We start from the raw sequence: 19,070 nt of genomic DNA, 5'->3' as shown, positions 1-19,070 counted from the left end.
TTATACCCCCGTAAGCAGCATACATTCTAATAAATGGCAAAGCCAGGATTAAAACTCAGATATTTGTGTGGATTTAAATTTTCAGCTCATTTGGGTAAATACCAAGGAGCACAACTCTTGGATCATAAGGTAAGAAAATGTTCACTTTTATTTATTTTTTTAATTTTTTTGAATGTTCACTTTTAAAAGAAAATGTCAAACTGTCTTATAAAGGGATTATACCATTTCGCATTCCCACCAGCAAAGAATGAGCATTCCTGTACTCCTTCTCCGGCAATTGGGGCTGCTACTGTTTGTGATTTTAGCCATTCTGATAGGGGTACAGTGGAATCTCATTTTAGTCTGCAATTTCCTGATGATATCTAATGATAAATATCTTTTTATATACTTATTTGCCACTTATGTATCTTCTTTGGTGAGGAATCTGTTTCAGATCTTTTGCCTATTTTTTGGATCAGGTTTTGCTTTCTTCTTATTGTTGAGTGTTAAGAGTTGTTTGTATATTTTGAATACCAATCTTTTATCAAGTATGTGTTTTGCAAAAGATTTTTTTCCAGTCTGTAGCTTGTCTTTTCATTCTCTTAAGTGTCCTTCATAGGTCATAACTCTAATTTTAATGAAGTCCAGCTTATCAATTATTTTCTTTCATGGACTGTGCTTTTGGTGTTACATCCGAAAAGTTACTACCAAACCCAAGGTCACCTAGATTTTCTGATATGTTATCTATGTTATCTTCTAGGAGTTTTACCGTTTTGCGTTTTACATTTTGGTCTGTGACCCAGTGTGAGTTGATTCTGTGAACAGCGTAGGGTCTGCATCTAGATTCATGGTTTTGTACGTGAGTGTCCTGTTGCTGCAGCGCCATTTGTTGAGAAGACTGCTCTTCTCCACTGAACTGCCTCTACTCCTTTGTCAAAGATAAGCCTGTTTTATTTGTGTGACTCTACTTCTGGGCTCTCTATGCTATTCCAGTGATTTGTCTGTTCTTCCACCAGAAACCTGCACACAATGTTTAGAGCAGCTTTATTCGTAATTGCCAAAACGGGAGGAACGGAGATGTCCCTTCAATGGGTGAGTGGATAAACACACACGTCCATACAGTGGATTATTGTTCAGCAATAAAAAGAAATGAGCTGTCAAGCCATGAAAAGACACACAGGAACATTAAATGCATACTGCTAAGTGAAAGAAACCAATCTGAGAGAGCTACATACTGAATTATTCCAACTATATGATATTCTGGAAAAGGCAAAAACTATGACAGTGAAAAAGATCAGTGACTGCCAGGGATGTGGGGAGAGGGGGATAAACAGGTGGAACACAGAGGATTTTAGACTCGAAACTTATGTATGACATCGTAATTACAGATACATGTCATTATACATTTGTCCACACCTACAGAATGAGGCACAGGAGGAGTGAATCCTAATGTAAGCTACAGACTTTAGCTACTAATATCAAACTGGCTCATCAATTATAACAAATACACCACACCAATACAAGATATTAAATAATAGAAGAAACAGTGTGTGAGGGAGTATTATGGGAATTCTCTATGCCCTGTTCATTTTTTCTGTAAACCTAAAATTGCTCTAAAAAGATAAAAGTTTATTAAAAAACAAAACAGACACCACAGACATTCTACTGTAAAACTCCTGTTCTTTGGGGCGCCTGGGTGCCTCAGTGGGTTAAGCCTCTACCTTCGGCTCGGGTCATGATCCCAGGATCCTGGGATCGAGCCCCGCATCGGGCTCTCTGCTCAGCGGGGAGCCTGCTTCCCCCACTCTCTCTCTGCCTGCCTCTCTGCCTACTTGCGATCTCTGTCTGTCAAATAAATAAATAAAATCTTAAAAAAAAACAAAACAAAACTGTTCTTTCCAACGCATGCTATTCAGGTGGTTATATGGGTAAAGCAAAAATTATGTTCTATATATGTAGAATATCTCTATATATCTATATATACATCTAGATATATCTATCTGTGTGCGTGTTCAAACACATGGAAAAATCCCAATATGTAACATGAGTAACCTACAGATCAAACAGTTCATAATTCTTAATGCAGTGATTCTAATTCTAATCAGTAAATTTTAATTAAAACAAACAAACAAAAAAAGAGTACCCCAACTCTCCATGCCCCCATGTCCTTGCCACACTGGGACCTGCCGGGTTCTCTGTCTGGTATGCAGTGCCCCTTGCATACCAGGCCAAGCAGCATAGAAGCTGAGGCTGGTACCTAGGATTTATAGCCTCCTCACCCACACGCTGTATCACAGGCAGCCACACCGGCAGCTGACCTTTTTTAAACCCAGGTGGGAAAGACATCCAAGGACTAAGAAGACGCTTACCAAGTGGAGTGACTCGGGGCTGAACATCTTTCAGAACTTCATGTAGCCACTCCGTGAATCGAACATAATAAAGATCGGAGAAAATGTCATCAACCCTTCCATTTTCAAAAAGATACTAAAAGAAAAACAATAAAAGTTGTTGATAATCTCCTGAGTAAAACTTTCAGGGGAAATAAACACTGTGCTGCTACCAGTATCATCACCTCTCCCTACCCATGTCTGCCTCCTTAACAAAACAACGTAACAGGTCAAAAAGGTCCTGCATATGGCATTTCCAGAGTATACTTCAGATCATGTGAAATGACTCTGTGGAGTCTCCACACTCTGTGGAGAGGTGGTCAATGGGACAGATTTTGCAAACGCTATTTCACCCAGGCAAGGCATTGTCTTGTGGTAGCAAAAAACCATAATGCAGGCTCTGGGGCCAGCCTCTTATTAGCCATGGTGTAAGTTAAGTAGCTCATGCGAGTATTTTAACTTCTGGGGCTCAGTTTTTTTGTCAGTGGAAATGACTGTGCCTGCCTTCCAGGACTAGGGAGATCATGGAATGAAACCGAGTATGTAAAGCAATTTACTCAAGTGCCCTGTGTGACTGGGAAGAAAGAGAAATAAAGAGGGAGGCAGACTTTTCTTAGGCTCAGGCAACAGGGTGAATCCCAACCAGCAAGCACTCCTCCATCACACTGAGGGCTTCTCCACAAGAGCACTCACACACTGAGAAATCCACCCCTGCTCTCCTGAGATGCCAGTCCTAAATCAAGTTTCCCTGTTACACTGCACCTTAGATGCCTCAAAGCCTACCTACAGTTGCATATTCTAGCTAGATTCTCAAATATTATTTTGTGTTAATGCAGAGAACAATGAGAAAATGAGCTGAATATTAACACCAGACTTTGTTTTGGATAGATTACTTTTATGTAAACCATATTTACTTTAATAAAATCTATTCTATAAATGCTTTTTGTTGTTTTTTTTTTAAAGGCTCTAAGATACTTTAACAAATATTTTAGCAAAAGTTTCTCTAGATGATGGGATTATGGCTGATGTCTATTTTATTTTTTTGAAGCAAACATGTTTGATCTTCTGCAATTTTTAAAAATGTACATTAAAAAACTCAATATATAGTTGATTTCATTCATATGTGGAATTTAAGAAACAAAACAGGATCATAGGGGAAGGGAAGGAAAAATAAAATAAGATGAAATCAGAGAGAGAGACAAACTGTAAGAAACTCTTAACTACAGGGAACAAACTGAGGGCTGCTGGAGGGGAGGTGGGGGGAGGATGGTTTACTGGGTGACAGGCATCAAGGAGGGCACGTGATATAATGAGCACCCGGTGTGATGTGCAACTGATGAACCACTGAATTCCACCCCTGAAACTAATACACTCTATGTTAATTAACTTAACTAAAATAAAATTTAAAAAATAAAAACTCATTATTAGTTGAAAGAGAACTTCCTTAAAACCACTTGGTTATCATTTTACTAATTTCGGTAACCAACAAATACCCAACAGGAACACAGCTTGAACATGTTCCTCTGGAGTCTGTTTCCTACCTTTTGAATACACAGGAAAATATAGTAGAGCACATCTGGATCATAGGGTTCACCTTCTCCATTTCGAGCTTCCCGTGTCATTAGACAGAGCCCATAATTTAGCTCAGCCACAGCAGAAGAGATGAGATCTTCCTGGAATCGCAAGAGTTGGCGCCCTGCAACACAAGCCAAAGGTGACCCCCAAAGGTGAATGGGGGTCCTGGCAAGAGTAACCTCTTAACTGGCTGCTCATATCCCTGGGAGCGCTCAGGTTTGATACTGATCATCAGGGAGCTAGGACAGAAACAGTCACCTGCATCTAAGATCAGAACTGGCCTATTAAGACAATAATCCTGTATGTCCTATTTACACTAACGGTTTCCTTCCCACAATCCTCCCCACCTCACATACCTTCAAAATTATTATTGGGGCCAAGACATGAAAGCAAAAAACCCGCAAAATCCATACTCTGTAAGGTGAGGAAGAATATAAACATAATGTTAAGGAAGAAGGGCCTTAAAGACAGTCACTGGTTCCTATCTCCTTCCAGAATTCACTCTGTGCAGATCTGCTAGGTTGACTTCAAAAATCCACGTGTACAAATATGCCTAGTCTTGGGCAAACACCATAAATCCTACTCATGTGCAGCAGGTCAGGTCTGCTTGTTGCCTGTCCTGAATTCGGCATATTATTTCAGATGGTGATCCCTAACCCCCAGAGCCAAAGGACGCCACTTTCCCGCCATCACGTCCTCCTGCTGTTTCAGTACCGTTACATTTTAGCCAGAGTCCACCCCCCACCAACCAATAAACACTCACTCCCAATGGGTGCCAGTCTGTTCTGAGCATCCTTCTCTAGCTCAGCGTTCTTTGTCTGGGCCCAGTTTTTCCATACTTCAAGCCCTTCTTCTGGCTTCAGAGAATTTGGAAGCAGAAGTTCTGGGGAAGGCTGTGGCTGTGACTGTGGTTCAACTTCAGCAACCTGGACAGTCTGAGCCTGTAAGAGAGAAATCATCAAAATGTGTCAATATTGTTTTGCACCAGGCCCTTCCACAAAAATGCTAGAAAAATGTTACCTGTGGTTCTTGTAATAAAAAAGTATCTTTTTATCCTACTTTTTAAAAAAATTTTTTTTAAAAGATTTATTTACTGACAGAGAGAGAGAGAGAGAGAGAGAGAGAGATAGATAGATCACAAGTAGGCAGAGAGACAGGCAGAGAGAGAAGGGAAGCAGGCTCCCTGCTGAGCAGAGAGCCCGATGTGGGACTTGATCCCAGAACCCTGAGATCATGACCTGAGCCGAAGGCAGAGGCTTAACCCACTGAGCCACCCAGGCGCCCCTTATTAGCCTACTTTTAAAGACCACTGGAGTTCTACTCCTTACCCTAAGGACAGTTAAGGCTCCTGCTGTGCTTCTCAGCCCTGGCTGGACTACTGAATCCCTGAATTAGAAATACCAATACCTGGCTTCTACTCCAGAATCTCTTTTTAAAGAGATTACAGTCTTTCAAATACCTTCCCACATAAAAAGGCAATTCTAAAGTTTAGTCACTACTCAGAACTACTGGCCCAAAGCAGTGCTTGCCAAACTATAAAGTGAAAGGAAAAAAAAAAAAATCACGCATTTTCTTCAAGTGTAGATTCTGATTTGAAAGGTTTCAGGTGGGAACTGAGGTTCTGCATTTCTAACAAGTTCCCAAGTAAGGGAGCTGGTCTGCAGACCACACTTTGAATTATCAAATGTCCAGAGTAATGACCATTAAACTTGAGTGCACTTAAAAACATCTGGGGTGCTTTTAGAATATATCCACGCCTGGGCCTCATCCCTACAGATTATGATTTAATTGGTCTAAGACGGGGGCCTGACTTCAGTATTTCTAAAAACTCCCAGTGATTCTTATGTCCAGCCATGGTTGAAAATCATTGTTTTGGAAAAAGAAAAGTACAACAAGCAAAAGTTGTGTTCTCTCTCGTGCCACTGAAAGATAAGAAAAGACTTGAAAGATGTATATAGCTCCTCTAGCTATATATAATGTTGTTTTTTACCCCCCCCAAATTCCTTCTCAATAATACTGCTCTATTTCCTAAGGGTATTTTCTGAAGACAGGAGGTACTACTCTAGCTTCCTGCCTCCAAAGGAAGAGTTGTCTTGTCCTCAATGGTCTAAAAGCCAAGCTGTGCACACGAAGCGGCACATGAAATGTCCATGAGCATCCATCACAATCCCCATACTGGGTGGGATAAACACCAACAAAGATACCAGGCATAGGTTCTTGGGCCTCACACACCAGTCTATATTCTGAACAAATTCCTTTGAGGAATTCTCCATGCCAGGGCCTACCCAAAGGGCTAAGGAATGTCAAATCATTCAAACTGAAAGCAAAATAATTTATGACACATAGAGCTGCTTATCAATGAATAAAAGTAAAAACTCTCCAGCGCCTGGGTGACTCAGTCGGTTAAGCTACTGCCTTTGGCTCAGGTCAGGATGCCGGGGTCCTGGGACTGAATCCCACATCGGGCTTCCCCTAGTTGTGCTCTCTTTCTGTGTCAAATAAATAAAATCTTTAAAAAAAAAAAAAAAGTAAAAACTCTCCTCTTAGCTTTCAAAAGGTAATTCAATAAGGAAATAAAGCAGTATCAGTGTGAGGCTCTTAAATGTTTGTCAACCCAGGAGCTCCACTCTAGACACACTTCCCAGTTCAACTACCATCTTCTTGGTGAGTCTTACCCACTTTTCCAGTTTAGACTTCCATGTTTGTGGAAATGATTGCTAACTATGCACCTCCAAGCTAGATCTGCCTTTAATATACCCAGGGGGTACTGTATGTCTCCATCTTACAACTACCTCAGATTACCATCTATGGAGAGAACTCAACACTTTCCCTGTCCAGATCTATTCCCTTCCTATCTTGTTCAATGGCAATACCACCTACCCAAGACGCAAATCTAGGAGTCTAACTAGATAAGTAGGTGGGCGACAGGGCATGTGGGGCAGTACTTTGCTTCTGGTGTTTCGCCCGGCCCCCTTCACTGTGTGCCTTCCCCCACTAATATAGCATTTCCAAGCATCTTGACAACAAAATTCTTTTACATGTCTAAAATGTTTGTCAGTGGGTGGGGTAGTAGTGATCCCAACCAGGACGAAAACTACGGATGTAAGTAGGGCTTTGTACACTGTGGTACAGAGTTTTCCTTCCTCTTTATAATGGAGTCCTTGGAGAGTTTTAAGCTGGGAAGTGACATCATCCTACATTAAAAAAAAAATTCTGATTTATGGGGAATGGATTGAAGGGCAAAGGTGCTAGTCGCCTGGACTAGGATGGCAATGGAGAAGATTTAAGAAATGCTGAGAAGTGTGGTAGTAGAACCAAAGTAGCTTGTTGACGAGTTGGCTGTGAAAAGTAAGGGAAAGCAGACTCAAGGATGATTCTTGGGTTTCCAGTTTAAACAAATGGGTGGAGATGGTACCACTTTCTGAGAAGGGAAGTTTTGTTTTTGTTTCTTAAAACAGGTCATCCACCCACCCACCTATATATCTATTTTAAGTTAATTCTATTATCAAAATGCAGCTAGAACTCATGACCCCAAGATCGAGAGTCACATGCTCTAGCCAAGTGGGCCAGCCAGGTGTCCTGAGAGGAGAATTTCTCAATAGCAGTAGAGGTGATGCTAATGAAGGGCTGAGATAGCTTCAAGAAATCCAAGTGAATGAAAAATAGGCTGCTGGAGGCACGAGAAAGGTTCAAAGGAAAAGGCACGGTCTAGAGATAAAGTTCTGTGTCTCAATGCAGCACAGGGTATAAGACATGGGCTCCAGAGCCAGCCTACCCAGGGCTGAACCCCAACTCTTTTATTTACTAACCATGGCTTTGGTCTTGCTGTTTAATCTGTGTTTCAGTTTCTTCATCTGTAAAATGGAGATAGTAGTGCATATCTCATAAAGTTGGTGTGTGAATGAAATGAGTTAACCTGTTTAACACTGAAATAGTGCCGGGCAGATGCTGTCAGTGACTATCACCTTCAGTGGCACCAGCCATCTAGCGGGTGCTGAAAACCACGGCCATAGACAGAAACTAAAGAGAAAAGAAGGCTAGTACTGAGTTCTGAGGAACATGAATATATATGGTTCAGAGAGAAGCACCAGTAAACTCTCCTGAGAAGTAAAAAAACAAAAAAAAAAACACAAAATAGTGGCGGATAGGAGGAAAACCATGCCAGAGAATTCCAAGAAGGTAGGTATGGTCTATTGTGTCATGTTGCTGTGAGATAAAAAGAGACATGCCTGTTGGATCTGGCCACAAGGAAGTCACTGCTGACCTTGACAAGAACAGAATCCGTGATAAATTGAAGAGAAAACTGGTTAGTAGGCAGAATCAGCATGTACAGATAATGCCTGAGAACTCTGGGAATAAAGCAGAGTGGAGAAACAGGGCCATAGACAGAGGTGGATGTAAGCTCAAGGGAGGGAGGTTTCACCATCTGGTTTTAAAGGCAGGTGATAACTTCCATAAGGGATATGCCAGGGGAAGAGCACAATATTTTGTCATCAGCTTTCCTTAGGGTTCAACTCACATCACAGCACAATTATCTTCCCCATGGACTACAAGTACTCCAAGGGCAGAAACTATTCATATCTGTTCCTTAGCACCTGGCACCAAGCCCAATACAGAGGGCAGAAGGATGTTTGTGGTATAAATGGACAAACTCACCTTTCCCACATGATGGGTATTCTTCTCAAATTTTCCTTTTCTGGTAATACCTGACATTCATTCCTGTAAGACTTTCCCAAAGGAGACACTGCCTCTGAAGAACACGGGCCTACTAAGATGAACTCCCAAAAGGATCTTCTCTTGCTTAAGGGCCCAGAAATGGAAATTACAGAGCCTGATGAGCATGAAAAGAGGCCTGACCTGCAAACTGGGCCATAAGGACCAGGAAAGCTGAGGAAAGGCCTGATGTCCTCCCCATCCCTGTGAGCAAAAGCTGAGCTACATCATAATTCTCCAGGCTGGTTTCACCTACATGCAATTAATTCTACACATCCGTACTTGATTCTTATTATCACAACTCTTAGGATTATGGAAACATTTCCTACACAGATCGGGTCAAGCTCAACTCTTCACTTTGGGAAGATAAATCCTTTGCTCCCTGTACTAACTCCTCTCCCACAGTCCCCCTCTCATGCTGTACTAGGCCATGTCCCTTCTGTCCATCTCTGGCTCTGTAAGGATGCTGCTCCATTTTTGTCAGCTGAAGCTACAGAGATCAAATGTCACTTTTCCCACAAAGACGCCTCTGTTGACTTTTTAACCTAGAATGGTTTCTGAATACCAGTTTATTTTTGTGTGTGTGGAACATAAAACGTCACGCTTGATTATGCTGCCTTATAAGAAATTCAGAAAACAGGAATCATACATTATCACTCCAAAACTGGACTATAAGCTACCTGAAGCAATGACTGTTCTACATCTAGGCCTTGATATACCAGCCTCTGAAACTGCTTGGTCAGCCTGTGCTTACAGCCTGAGTTTCTGAGTACGGTCCCTAGTCTAATAGTGCTCTGTTTATACCAGCTCCTTGCATGCATTCCCAGGAGCCCCTGCCCTGAGGCACATTGCGTTTAGCAGTCCCATGAGACCAGAGGCTCTAAAGTTTGCTAACAGTCTCAAGGAATAAATTTATCCACACCTCTGTGGTATCCTTAAAAAGATGTAACAATTAGGGGAAACTGGGTGACTCAGTCAGTTAAGCCTCCGACTCTTGATTTCAGCTCAGGTTATGATCTCAGGGTCATAAAATCAAGCTCTGAGTTGGGCTCCACACCAAGCACAGTCTGCTTAAGTCTGCTTAAGACTGCCTCTCCCTCACCCCCTGCTCACACCAACACTCTTCCTCTTAAAAAAAAAAAAAAGAAAGAAAAGGCTTAACAATTAGAAAAAAGAGCTAATTTTAAATTTGGAATTTCAAAAGAGTTCATTTTCTATAAGTCTAAGATTATTTCAAACTAAAAAGTTAAACATTTCTTTCAACATAGCTTCTGTAACAGACAATTAACCAAGGCTTGATTATTTTATAAGGAACATAAAAAAACCACTGTGGTGGCTTATCTGACACTCCCAAAGGTGATTACTTTTAACAGGCCCACCAGGAAGTATTTTACATCTGCTAATTTCAGGAAGTATTTTACATCTGCTAATTCACCTATAGTGTAGTGTCCACAGATAACTCAAAAGGAATAATTTCACAGCCTCTCCGTTGTGATGAGTTTATAGCCTGTGTACTAAACTACAAGGGTTCCACTAAATTCAGTCATTTGTGGTGTAGAGAATAGCTTATTAAACTCAGATAATACTCGGCATGTCCCATTAGTCCTTCCCTAGAACTTTATTCTTCTTAAAAAGGGATGACAAAGAAGAATCCATGGCATCTACCCCCAAAGCAGCTGCTGATCATTTCATCTACCTCCAAGTACCAGGACAGAACGCCTGCCTGTTCTATAGTTTTCACCTGCTGCTTCTATTCCCCTTCCCTAAACTCAACTAAAATATTAAATATACTACTGAAAGACCAACATCATTGCAGTAAACAAACCAGAGGTTGCCAGGAAGTTCTGTGTTGCACTTGGCCCCGGGGGAGCAGGGGCCAAGTCGTCACTTACTGAACAAGTAACCTGGAGTTGCTGCTGCTGCTGCTGTGGCGGCGGTGGCGGTGTCTGTTCCTGGGGAGTTTGCTGTTGTGGCTGCTGCTGAGGGTCCCATATATGGACAGTCTGAGCTGTGTTCTGGTAGGTGCCTGCCACAGCCTGCACAGCCACTGGAATGTGGATGTTGCCATTCATGAACTGTGCTGGAAAGAGAGAGTTTGCAAGGGTCTGCACTACCTCTTCATGGGAGTTTTTCACTACAGACGTGGTGCCCACCATCTTCTCCTTGTCATCCTCCAGCTTTACAGCTGCCAGGGCCGTGGGTGAGCCACTGACGTGAACTGCATTGTAGGCTTCCTGGGGAATGGCAATGTGGGTAATGCTCTGCTGCTGAGGATCCCCACGGGGCTGGGCAGAGTAAACAGGGATGGTCCAGGTTTCTCCTGTAGGGCTAGTAATGGTCCCAGTGGCACTGTACAGGTGGGCACTGTCTACTGTCAGTAAGTCTGGCCTCAAAGACACATAACTCTGCTGCTGGCCCTGTGGAATGGCCAGCACGGTAGCCACCGGTTGCCCTGAGATGGCATAGGACACAGTGATGGGCATGTCCACTTTGCGCTTCTTCACTGGCTGGAGGACACTGGCTGTGCCAACCCGCCGTTCCCCTTCCCGGGGTGAGCCCTGCTGAGACGGTGGTGGGGAAAGGGCACCCACGGTCTGGATTTGGATCTGCTGACCCCCGGCAAGAGACTGGCCAGCCACTAGCTGAGCCTGGATCTGCTGATGTGGGATGTGCTCCTCTGGAATCTCTGCAGCCTGGATCTGCTGGGCTGCCTGCACGTGCTGCACCTGGATCTGGGCCGCCTGCAGCTGCGAAGGGCTGGGGCTCTGCAGAGACGGGGTCTGGATGGAAGGGGCTGCCGGCTGTGGTGCTTGGCCTTGGATCTGCACCTGGACCTGGATGGGCTGCTCAGCAGGCTGGTGAACCGTGAGCTGTGGGGAGAGCTGCTGAGCCGAGACCTGCTGCGGAGACTGTTGGACCTGCACCTGTACCTGCAGTGACAAGATTCAGCAGTGAGTGAACAAGGCAACATCAAGAATCCAGCCCCAAAAGGAAGCCATCTCAGGCAGGCTCCCTAGGTAAGGTGAGGAGGAGGGGCTGCCATACCCAAAGTTTCTGAGGAGGTCACAATACCCAAAACCAAATGCAAAACTCTTCAGCATCACACAGCATGCAGAGCAACAATTATCTACCAAAGAAAGCAAGGCCATCAAATGGGATCTATGAAGAAAATATCAGATCTTGTTTTAAACTGTGACCCCCTTTGTTTTTGCATGTTGATATAGTAGTGCCAGTATGTAATTTATAAAAATATATCTGGGTGAATGTTTAAAGAATAGTTTATCTATGGACTGAGTGATAAAAAGTGTGAGGACCAATGTTCTAAAAGATCAGTAAGATAAGTACATTTCACAGGTGTGCAATTCTCAACCCAGGATATCAAAACTACTCCCACCACAGCCTAGTGAAAAACACAGTAGAGACAAAACTTGTGAAATCCCTTTTGGAGGGACCTCTCTACACTGCTACTGAAATGCAGCATTAAAGAGTGCTTAACTAAAATACTTTTGTTTTTTAAAAAAAGCCATTAAAACCACCCCCCACATGATTCCTGGTAATTTAATCTAAGGAAGGTTACTATAGCCTGAACCACACATTTCTGATGATAACGCAGCTCATTTCTTGTTGCTGTTACCTCAGCATACAAAGCAGCATGAAAGGATGCCATGTATAGTCTGTAAATTGAAAAAAAGATTTTTTTCCTCCAGACACACACATCTAACACTAGTCTAGGAAGGTAAAAAAAAGGCAGATGAGAGATTATATCCCACCCCCCTTTTTTAAAGATTTTATTTATTTGACAGAGACACAGCAGGAGAGGGAACACGAGCAGAGGGAGTGGGAGAGGAGCAGGCTTCCCACCGAGCAGGGAGCCTGATGCGGGGCTCAAACCCAGGACTCTGGGATCATGACCGGAGCCGAAGACAGACATTTAACAACTGAGCCACCTAGATGTCCCCTGACTCTTGATTTCAGCTTGGGTCATGATCTTGGGGTCATGTGATCAAGTCCCCTGTTGGGCTCCACCCTCAGAGGGGAGCCTGCTTGGGATTCTCTCCTTCTGTCCCAACCCTTGCTCATGTGTGCACTCTCTCTAAAAGAAATCAACTGCCCCACCCCCCAAAAACAGGGACACGTGGGTGCTGCAGTTGGTGAAGCGTCTAACTCTTGGTTTCAGCTCAGGTTATGAACTCAAGAGTCATGAGACTGAGCCCCATGTTGGCTCTGCTATCAGCAGGGAGTCAACTTGATATTGTCTCCTTCTGCCCCTCTCATTTGTGCTCTCTCTAAAATAAAATGTTAAAAAAAAAATACAAAAAACCCCCACTGAATTGTATACTTTATTTTTTTTCTTTTTTTTTTTTTTTTTAAAGATTTTACTTATTTGACAGAGATCACAAGTAGGCAGAGAGGCAGGCAGAGAGGCAGGCAGAGACAGAGGAAGGGAAGCAGGCTCCCTGCCGAGCAGAGAGCCTGATGCGGGGCTCGAGCCCAGGACCCCGAGATCATGACCTGAGCTGAAGGCAGAGGCTTAACCCACTGAGCCACCCAGGCACCCTGAATTGTATACTTTAAATGGGTGAATTATATGCGAATTAGATCTCAATAAAGCCATCACCAATTAAAAAGATAAGCAAGGAATTTATGTAAAGAGAATAGGTCTTGAAGTTAGACTTGAATTGCTGCTGTACTTTTCTAGCTGGGAGTCCCTAAGTTTCAGTTTCCTCAGGTATAATAAAAAAGGGGAGGAGCACCTGGGTGGCTCAGTCAGTTAAGTGTCTGCCTTTGGCTCAGGTCATGATCCCCGGGTACTGGGATTGAGCCCCTGGAGCCCCTCATCAGGCTTTTTGCTCAGTGGGGAGCCTGCTTCTCCCTCTGCTTGCTGCTCGCCTGCTTGTGCTCACTGTCAAATAAAAAAAAAATCTTAAAAAAATAAAAATAAAAAATAAAAAGGGGGAGAACACCTAACTCCCTACAGGGTTGTTATGAGCATAAGTTAAGTAGGTACTCAATACCTAGGTTTCCTTCATTATAAGCAATATTTCTTTATACCAGTGAATCTCAAAATACAGTTTCCAGGCCAACAGCATCATTACCCAGGCACTTGTTAGAAACACTAATTCTCAGGTCCCATCTCAGAACTACTGAATCAGAAACTCTGGGGAACAAGCCAACAATCTATCTTAACAAGTCTTCCAGGTGACTAATGCATGCTCAAGTTTAGAACAAGTGCTTTGCACAAGGTCGCAAAGGAAACTTATGAAACCAGTTACTACAGAACAGTAGTTTTCAAGCTTTTTGGTCTCAAAAAATTATTGAGGATTCCCCAAAGCCTTTTTTTTCTTTTTAACATGGGTATAGTTACTGATATTTACCACATTAGAAATTAAAACCTGGGTATCACACAAACCAGTCACATTAACATAAATAACAGCTGAAAAACTGTCTAGTTTTACTGTGCTTCACTTTACTGTGCTCACCACACGATGTTTGTTTTTGTTCTTTAGATGAAGATGTGTGGCAACCCAGCACTGATCAAGTCTATTGGCGCTGTTTTTTCCAACAGCATTTGTTCACCTCATGTCTCCGTGTCACATTTAGGGAATTCTCACATTTCAAACTTTTTTATCATTATATATTTTTAAAGATTTTATTTATTTGACAGAGAGAGAGAGAGACAGATCACAAGTAGACAGAGAGGCAGGCAGAGGAATAGGGGGAAGCAGGCTCACTGCTGAGCAGAGAGCCCGATTCGGGGCTCGATCCTAGGACCCCGGGACCATGACCCGAGCCGAAGGCAGAGGCCTTAACCCACTGAGCCACATTATATTTTTTTATAGTGATTGGGCAACAAGATCTGTGATGTTACTAAGTTACTTGTTGTAACTATTTTGGGCCCAACAAATCTCACCTATGTAAGATGGCAAACTTAAATCGATAAATGTGTGTGCTCTAACAGCTCTACCAACTGTCCAATTGCCTCTCCTTAGGCCTCCCTATTCGCTGAGACAAAAATAATACTGAAATTAGGCCAATTAATAACAACTGTTTCTAAGTGAAAGGAAGAGTCATTTTCAAAAGCTAGAAATGATTAAACTTAGTGAGGAAGGCATGCTAAAAGCCAAGGTAGCCCAAAAGCTAGGGCTCTTATGCCAAACAGTCAAGTTGTGAATGCAAAGGAAAACTTTTTTTTTTTTTTAAGATTTTATTTATTTGACAGAGACACAGAGAGAGGGAACACAAGCAGGGTGAGTGGGAGAGGGAGAAGCAGGCTTCCCACTGAGCAAGAAGCCCAACGCTGGACTCGATCCCAGGATTCTGGGATCCTGAGCTGAGCCGAAGGCAGCCACTTAACGAATGAGCCACCCAGGTGCCCCACAAAGGAAAACTTCTTGAAGGAAGTGAACACATGAATGATAACACTGAACAGCTTTATTGCTGATAAGGAGAAAGTGTAAGTGGTTTGGATAGAAGATCAAGCCAGCCACAACACTCCCTTAAGCCAAAGCCTAATTCAGAGCAAGACCCCAACTCTCTTCAATTCTACAAAGGCTGAGGAGAGGTGAGGAACCTGCAGAAGGAAAGTGTGAGGCTAGCAGACGTTGGTTCACGTGGTTTGAGAAGCAGTCTCCATAACATAAAAGGGTAAGGTAAAGCACCAAGTGCTGATGTAGAAGCTACCGCCAAGTTATCTAGAACACCTAAGATAATTAACAAAGGTGGCTACACCAAACAGCAGATTTCCAATGTAGATAAAACAGCCTTATATTTGAAGAAGCTGCCATCTAGGACTTTCATAGCTAGAGAGGAGAAAGCAATGCCTGGCTTCAAAGCCTCAAAGAACAGGGTTCCACAATATTAGGGACTGGTGACTTTCTGGTGAAGCTCATGTTCATCATTTATTATTCCAAGGATCCCAGGGCCCATAGAATTTATGCTAAATCTACTCGGCTTATACTCTATAAACAGAGCAACAAAGGCTGGATGACAGCACATGTGTTTAACATGGCTTACTGAATATTTTGAGTCCACTGTTGAGAGCTACTGCTCAGAAAAAAGATTCCACTGCTCACTGACAATGCATGTGATTACCCAACAGCTCTAATGGACATGTTATTGTTATTTTCATGTCTGCGAATATAACATCCATTCTGCAGCCCAAAGATGAGAGTATTTTTTTACTTTCAAGTCTTGTAATTAAAAAAATGTATTTTGTAAAGGTATATATGCTTGGATATAGAGAGTGATTCCTCTGAACATCTGGGCAAAGTAAACTGAAAACTCTGGAAAGGATTCCCCATTCTAGATGCCATCAAGAATATTCATGATTTGGGCACCTGGGTGGCTCACTTGGTTAACTGACTGCCTTCGGCTCAGGTCATGATCCTGGAGTTCTGGGATAGAGTACCACCGCCGGCTCCCTGCTCAGCAGGGAGTCTGCTTCTCCCGCTGACCTTTCTCCTCTCATTCTCTCTCTCTCCCCCTCTCAAATAAATAAATAAAATCTTAAAAAAAGAATATTCATGATTCACAGGAAGAGATTAAAATATCAACGTTATCAGAAGTTTAAAAGAAATTAATTCTGATCTTCACAGATGACTTTAAAGGGCTCAACACTTCAGTGGAAACAGTAACTGCAGGTGGAAAGAGCAAGAGAACTACAACACGGAGCCTAAAGATGTGACTGAATTGGTGCATTCTCATGATAAAACTTTAATGGATGGGGTGCCTGGGTGGCTCAGTGGGTTAAACCGCTGCCTTCGGCTCAGGTCATGATCCCAGGGTCCTGGGATCGAGTCCCGCATCGGGCTCTCTGCTCAGCAGGGAGCCTGCTTCCCTCTCTCTCTCTCTCTCTGCTTACTTGTGATCTCTCTCTGTCAAATAAATAAAATCTTAAAAAAAAAAAAACTTTAATGGATGAAGAGTTGCTTCTTAAAGACAAGCAAAGAAAGTGGTTTCTTGAGATGGAATCTACACCTGGTGACAATGCTGTTAAGATTGCTGAAATGACGGGGGGCACCTGGGTGGCTCAGTGGGTTAAAGCCTCTGCCTTCGGCTCAGGTCATGATTTCAGGGTCCTGGGACTGAACCCTGCATTGGGCTCTCTGCTCAGCAGGCAGCCTGCTTCCCCCTCTCTCTGCCTGCCTCTCGGCCTACTTGTGATCTCTGTCAAATAAATAAAATCTTAAAAAAAAAAGACTGCTGGGATGCCTGGGTGGCTCAGTTGGTTAAGACACTGTCTTCGGCTCAGGTCATGATCCTGGAGTTCTGGGATCGAGTCCCACATCAGGCTCCCCGCTCCGCGGAGTCTGCTTCTCCCCTCTCATGCTCTCTCTCTCTCTCTCTCTCTCTCTAATAAATAAATAAAATCTTTAAAAAAAAAAAAAAAAAAAAGACTGCTGAAATGAGGGTGCCTAGGTGGCTCAATTGGTTAAGCATCTGCTTTCGGCTCAGGTCATGATCCCAGGGTCCAGGGGTCAAGTACTGAATCAGGCTCCTTGCTCAGTGGGGAGCCTGCTTCTCTCTCTGCCTACCGGTCCTTCTGCTTATACTCTCTCTCTGACAAATAAATAAAATCTTAAAAGCTGCCACATTCACCCCAACCTTCAGCAACCACCAATCAGCAGTCATCAACATCGAGGAAAGACCCTCCACCAGCAAAAAGATTACAACTCACTCAAAGCTCAGATGATGGTTAGCACACTTTTTAGCAATAAAGTATTTTTAAATTAAGGCATGTACATTCTTTTTTAAGACATAATGCTATTGCACACTTAACAGACCACAGCATAGCGTGAATAACTTCTATACACACCGGGAAACCAAAAAATTCATTTGACTCGCTTTATTGCAATATTCACTCTACTGCCATAGTCTAGAACTGAATCTGCAATATCGTGGAGGTATGCCTGCAATTGCGAAAACAAAAAATTTATAAGAGTTGCCTTTTTTACATTTTTGCAAAACTCTTTAAGAGCTGACTTAACTGAAGACAGCTGGATTCTCGTATCTGCTTCTGCATTCAATCTGTTGTGCACATATCATACATGACCTCTAAAAATCACCACTGATACATTCATGAGAAATTGGCAGGGAGAAAGGCAAATAACATCTCAATATTACAATAAAAACAGCTTTGACCTTAAGCAACCCTGCAAGGGTACTGGAGAGGACTGGTCCTGGACCACCCTTTAAGAACTACTGCTACAGGGGCACCTGTGTGGCTCAGCTGGTTGAGCGTGGGACTCTTGATTTCGGCTCAGATCATAATCTCAGGGTAGTGAGATTGAGCCCTGGTCAGGCCCTGCACTCACTGGGAAGTCTGCTTGAGATTTTCTGCGTTTTCTTCTGTCTCTCTCCCCTGCTCTGCACATGCTCACTCTCTTTCAAATAAATAAATATTTAAATAAATCTTAAGGGGAAAAAAGAACCACTGCTATAGAGTTAAATACACAGTACATTTTATAATTGTTATTACTTGCTTAAAAACAAAAATTTAAAAATCTAGCTATTGGGGTGTCTGGGTGGTGGTCAGTCAGTTAAGTCTCCAACTCTTGGTTTCGGCTCAGGTCATGATCTCCTTGGCGGAGAGATTGAGCACACACACGGAGCTCTGCGTTCAGCAGGGAGCTTACCTGAAGTAGCTCCCTCTGTACCTCCCCCTACCAACACACTCTCTCTCAAATAAATCTTATAATAAATAAACTAAAAAACTGGTTATTATCACTAAATCATAGCCCATACGCTTCATAAGTTTACTTTATCTTTCTTTCTTAAAGACTTATCTATTTTATTATTTTTTTAAAGATTTTATTTATTTATTTGACAGATCACAAGTAGGCAGAGAGGCAGGCAGAGAGAGGGGGAAGCAGGCTCCCCGCTGAGCAGAGAGCCCAATGCGGGGCTCGATCCCAGAACTCTGGGATTATGACCTGAGCCGAAGGCAGAGGCTTTATTTAACCCACTGAGCCACCCAGGTACCCCAAGATTTATCTATTTTAGAGAGACAGAGAGTGAGTGAGCAAGCACCTAGAGGTGGGGGGGAGGGGCGGAGAGAGAGAAAACCTCAAGCAGACTCCGCGCTGATTGAGGAGCACACAAGCGGCTTAATTCCCTGATAGTGAGATCATGACCTGAGCCGAAACCAACAGCTGGACATTTACTGCTCCTGCTGTATCTTTTTTTTTTTTTTTTTAAAGATTTTATTTATTTATTTGACGGACAGAGATCACAAGTAGGCAGAGAGGCAGGCAGAGAGAGAGGAGGAAGCAGGCTCCCCCCTGAGCAGAGAGCCTGATGCGGGACTCAATCCCAGGACCCTGGGACGACGACCCGAGCCGAAGGCAGAGGTTTTAACCCACTGAGCCACCCAGGCGCCCCTGCTGTATCTCTTTTAATTGATTTTTCTTAGAAACT

General features: G+C 43.0%; 1 protein-coding gene across 3 annotated transcripts in view; it reads right to left on the bottom strand.

The window, feature by feature from the left end:
* QRICH1 (glutamine rich 1) overlaps positions 1-19,070 on the bottom strand; it is a 52,864-nt gene that overhangs the window by 7,258 nt on the left and 26,536 nt on the right. For all 3 annotated transcript variants that reach the window (XM_080828934.1, XM_080828933.1, XM_080828935.1), the window contains 4 exons: positions 10,547-11,584; positions 4,705-4,882; positions 3,908-4,062; positions 2,349-2,463 (listed from right to left, as the gene is read on the bottom strand). In XM_080828934.1, coding sequence (XP_080685060.1) covers positions 2,349-2,463; positions 3,908-4,062; positions 4,705-4,882; positions 10,547-11,584 — 1,486 coding nt within the window. The remainder of the gene's footprint in view (positions 1-2,348; positions 2,464-3,907; positions 4,063-4,704; positions 4,883-10,546; positions 11,585-19,070) is intronic.

Source organism: Martes martes (assembly GCF_963455335.1).
Source record: "Martes martes genome assembly, chromosome: 1".
NCBI classification, from domain to species: Eukaryota; Metazoa; Chordata; class Mammalia; order Carnivora; family Mustelidae; genus Martes; species Martes martes.
This window is presented reverse-complemented; position numbering and strand designations above follow the sequence as displayed.